Below are 5,000 nucleotides of genomic sequence, written 5' to 3' on the forward strand. Positions count from 1 at the left end.
ACTTTTCCTTCTTAAAACCTAAAAACAGGGCTAAAATTTAATACACAGGAAGAATAAAAAATCTTGAGCTATGAAGAGCACAATTAAGCGCAGTCTACAACCTTGGCAATTAAGTATCTCACACAAACAGGCGCACACATCATTAGTACCATTATCAATCATATTCGTCATTTGATTTGTAATTAGCAAAAAAAGGGACAAGAATTTTTTTGCCCAGACACAAAATTAAGAAAGGGCATTCAATTATAACTGTTCAAAAGAGCGCTTTCACATGACGCCAGGGCGTCCATATTGGTGTTCCAAAACAATGAAACGGCTGCCAACGGAGGCCATGTTGTTGTTCCAAGCCAATCCCGTGGGAGTTGAACTCTTTTCTTACGTAAACGCTTTCTTACGTTCCAATAAATTTGCATAGATGCTGGCCACATGAGTGAAAACGCTCTTTCACGATAAATAACGGTTAATTTTTGGCTTTGGATAGGCTACCGGGTAGAACGGTGATGGCATAAAATATAGGGTCCATTTCTGCCTACTGGTACGGGTATTAAGAGAACTTTTAAATTGAATAAATTCTATGATGTTTTGATATTAAAGGGAAACGTGCTTTTCAAAGTTTGATAATCTTTTTGGCTCTACTCGGTAGCCTAACCGATTATCCATGGCAAGGGAAACCTACCTTAAATATCACGGCCACCTACCACCTACACCGGAACTGGTGTTAATTTCTTTTCTGGTTTGGAAAATCGTTTTCGCCTTTTCATACGGTGTGGCAAACATGCTCGCGTACCATTATCAGAAACGGTTTATCTTATATAGGCTCTATTTGTACGTTGCGCAATCGTCAAATTTTATGATTCAGACGAATTAATTCAAAGCTTCCTATGCAATGAAATTCAGCGATATTAAAAATGAGTTAAACTCTTCTGAAGAATTAAATTCGTCCAAGACGTTTTATCCGCCTTTCCACTCGGACGTACGTAGACCGTCTTGTTTAAAACGTCACACTGATAACGCTGAATGCATACATTATTTTAATGTAAAACAAATTATTGTAACGTAAAAAAAATTGTGCCGGCGGGCTGTGGCAACGGTTTCCTTCCCTGCTTAACTATGGGCTCAAGTTCGCTTTGCCTTTCTCCTTCCAAGAATCCGCGCTACGTCTGGTCACGTGGTATAAAAGATAAAGGCGAGTAGCTCTGGGGATAAGAATGTCGAATTAGCACCATGTCGGTTGTTTTTCCGCGTGTAGTCGAAAAAACGAAGCTCTCTCCTGGAGGAAAATTTTACTTTCGAGCTGATACCGGGAACCCTGTCAGATTATGTTTTTCTTGATGTCAGCTCGAATCCGCGTGAAAATGAAAGTGATACGTTTTTCTTCCTCCCCCTCCCCAAAGGTCTTCTTGAACCTTGTCTCACTGTATGTTGCCCAGACTACTTCCCACCAACCTCAATTTCTTGACATAAACGACGACAACTACGTGATGGAATCCTAAAATTCCTTGCTTGATTCTTTTACCTCACTAAAGAGCTCGAAAAAATGTTAGCATAATGTCCCTAGCTAATTACGCCACTGTAACAACGATTCGTTCTAATTATACAAGCTAATAACAGTTAATTAGCTTTGAGAATTTTGTAAAGCCAAGCCAATGAAGAATTCCGTTCCTCCTCGTCGCATTGACCCATTTTTATAGGAAATAATAATAATAATAGAAGAATTTTTCAATTCCCTATTATTAATTAAGTGAACAACGCCCTAAAAAAAGTATTTCGTTACGATTTTGTTCAAACATTTGTATTAATATTACTTTCTTCCATTAAAGGAAAAGTAAGTTTGGTAGGATAATTATACACATTTTGCTGCCTTTTTTAAAACTTACATATTAACACAGGATTGAAAGTTTTAAGAGGTTGATTCTGAGGCTGGTTATGACCAGTTTCAGTTTTTTTCCTTAAAAAAGCAAAGAGTAAAGGGAAACGAAGCATTTCTTTACGCAACCATGGCTCTAAACTATGATTAAAATTCTTATGTTAATTTTGAACAATAATTGTTAATAATTCAAGTTACGTTATTTTCGCAGACGTAACTAATTTTAAAAAACACACAGCTGACACCAATTAATGAAGCCTTAGAGTGTTTGTGTAACCTGAAAACGAGCCCTCGCACTACGTACAGGTAAGAGAACAACAACAAACAAACAAAGGGACTTCGACTACCTAGTCTACTGTCTGAGGAGGAAAAAGAACTACTCCCTAAAGGTGATGTTACACGAAACGATTTGCAACGACGATGCTTAGCGCAACACAGAGACGCTATGTTGGAACAATGTTGAAAACATTCGAAGCAATGTCTCAACAATGTTGTGATGCTGTGTTGCTCTAAGACTGGGTTGTTGCGAATCGTCTCGTGTAACATCACCTAAGAAGCTTACGTAACAACCTTTGATGACGACACCATGAGATAATATTCATCTCAGTTCTTATTATAAGACGAGATATATTCAAGTAAAAAGCCAATGCAGGTGTTTGCATTGAAGAAAGATGACAGAAGGAAATCTCGCTGAAGACGTAATCCAGAAAACGATAAAACAAATTGTTTTGCTCGAAAAAATTCACTGGCGAAGTTCACAACGTGCTGAACTGGTTATCCGTGCTAAATATTTTTCTCTCCATTACAGCATTTCTGGGCAACACTCCGATCCTAGTTGCTCTGCACAAGGAGACTTCACTTCATCCACCGTCCAAACTTCTGTATCGAAACCGAGCGATTTCTGATCTCTGTGTTGGCGTCATTCTGGAACCTACAGCTATTACTTATTTGCTGTCTGTGATCAATGAAAAATGGGAGATTTGTTATTATGCAAGTGTGATAAATCATGTCGCAGCCAGCTTGCTATGTGCACTATCTCTGTACACAGTTACTGCAATAAGCGTGGACAGACTTCTCGCCTTGTTGCTGAGTCTCAGATACAGACAAGTTATAACTTTGAAAAGAACTTGTTTAAGTGTGATAGTCATTTGGATTATGTGTATTTTCGGCACATCACTACTTTTGGAGTCATTCTTTCACTTCATGGTGGGTACTTATAGGCACCGGCCTGTGTCAATTTACCTCAATTTTTTCTTACACAAAAATATTTTGCACTCTGCGCCACAATCAAATTCATATTCAGCACCACGGTTCTCTTAGGCAACCCAGCCCAGCAACTCCACTAAATATTACTCGATACAGAAAAGCGGTGACAAGTGCTCTGTGGGTGCAAGTGACAATGACATTTTGTCACCTGCCGTATGGAATAGTGGAAATTTTGAGACCTCAAATAGGCTTATCATCTTCGCTTTATCTTTCCATACAATTTACAGCAAAATTTAGTCCTCTTAAACTCCTCATTAAACCCCTTGCTTTATTGCTGGAAGATCAGAGAAGTTAGGCAAGCTGTGAAGGATACGAGGCAATTTTTCTAGGCACAAAATTAATTATTTAATGTTCTCATCATCTGCAAATATGAGCATTATCCAAGTGAAGGTTTCAAAAGAAATAAATAGCTCTTAAGGTGACTCGACCCAGTTTTTTTGGGGGGGTACCATCCTACTTTGAAGCTCTCTGGTATCTCCACCTTTACGTTTATCGTAAGTCTAACACATAGAATGGATAACATATAGATCAATCTACAATATAACATAAAATTTTTGGCGATCGGAGTAAATGTCACGTGGTTATAATGCCACGCCCCTTTGAGGTCTGAGTCGAAAATCTGCTGTTGCAGGCATTTTTTCGTGAAAATCTCTCGGCTACACATAGCGCGCATTAGTGCCTTGCGCTGAACAGAGTTTCACCAAAATCGCAAAGACCCAATTCGAGAAATTCAGCGGTTTCCAAATTTAGGTCATAATTTATGCGAAAATGATAAGCAAACTTTACACGGATTATATCTAAAAAACTATGAGACTTATCCCTTTATTTTGGGCATCGTTATAACAGATGGGTCCTTGCAACTCAGCAAAACGCTTTAGGGCCTTGTAAATGCGTGCGATTTCGAGCAAAGCAAACACATAGAAATTATAGTTTTCGCTATTTGTTGACGTTTGTCAGCGTTTAAGAGTCTCTCTCACGAAAAAAGCATTTTCTTAAAAATTCGTAGTTTTTTTTCCTTCAAATTTTTTCAGGGCCACAATTGATTAACTAACTACCCGGACTCTGAATTTCATGGTCATTGAAAAACTGTGACATTATCTTCTATAAGCCCAAACTTGAGTAAACATTGAAGATTTTTAGCGTTTTGGCTGAGTTTGTGCTTTGGGAGTTGTCTATTGTTTCTAGTCTGTCATTATACAGCATTCTTGTTCAGCACGCGTGCAATGACCACGCTTGGCTGACTTCCGAATGCTCACCGAGATATTCCCGTCACGAGTTGGTTTAATTATTGGCTTGCATTAAACCTATGAAAAAATGATATTTTTTTATAGTAAGTAGATTTAGTGTGTAGCACTTCTTGATTTTTTTGCAAAGGCACAAGAAGCACGAGAATTGATTAAAAATAGTGTGTTCAACCTGTATGTATCACGCGATAACCTGTCTCACTGTACCAAAATTATTATATCTCGGTGAGCATTCGGAAGTCAGCCAAGCGCGGTCATTGCACGCGTGCTGAACAAGAATGCTGTATAATGACAGACTAGAAACAATAGACAACTCCCAAAGCACAAACTCAGCCAAAACGCTAAAAATCTTCAATGTTTACTCAAGTTTGGGCTTATAGAAGATAATGTCACAGTTTTTCAATGACCATGAAATTCAGAGTCCGGGTAGTTAGTTAATCAATTGTGGCCCTGAAAAAATTTGAGGAAAAAAAAACTACGAATTTTTAAGAAAATGCTTTTTTCGTGAGAGAGACTCTTAAACGCTGACAAACGTCATCAAATAGCGAAAACTATAATTTCTATGTGTTCGCTTTGCTCGAAATCGCACGCATTTACAAGGCCCTAAAGCGTTTTGCTGACTT

The 5,000-nt window shown here is 38.3% G+C and overlaps 1 protein-coding gene across 1 annotated transcript in view; it reads left to right on the forward strand.

The window, feature by feature from the left end:
* Nucleotides 1-3,462, forward strand: part of LOC140942086 (adenosine receptor A2b-like) — a 7,795-nt gene extending 4,333 nt beyond the window's left edge. Inside the window, exons 2-3 of the mRNA XM_073391066.1 lie at nt 2,676-3,073; nt 3,361-3,462. Of these exons, the coding sequence (XP_073247167.1) occupies nt 2,676-3,073; nt 3,361-3,462 (500 nt within the window). The remainder of the gene's footprint in view (nt 1-2,675; nt 3,074-3,360) is intronic.
* Nucleotides 3,463-5,000: the final 1,538 nt, after the last annotated feature.

The sequence above is a fragment of the Porites lutea genome, chromosome 6 (genome assembly GCF_958299795.1).
Source record: "Porites lutea chromosome 6, jaPorLute2.1, whole genome shotgun sequence".
Taxonomy (NCBI): Eukaryota; Metazoa; Cnidaria; class Anthozoa; order Scleractinia; family Poritidae; genus Porites; species Porites lutea.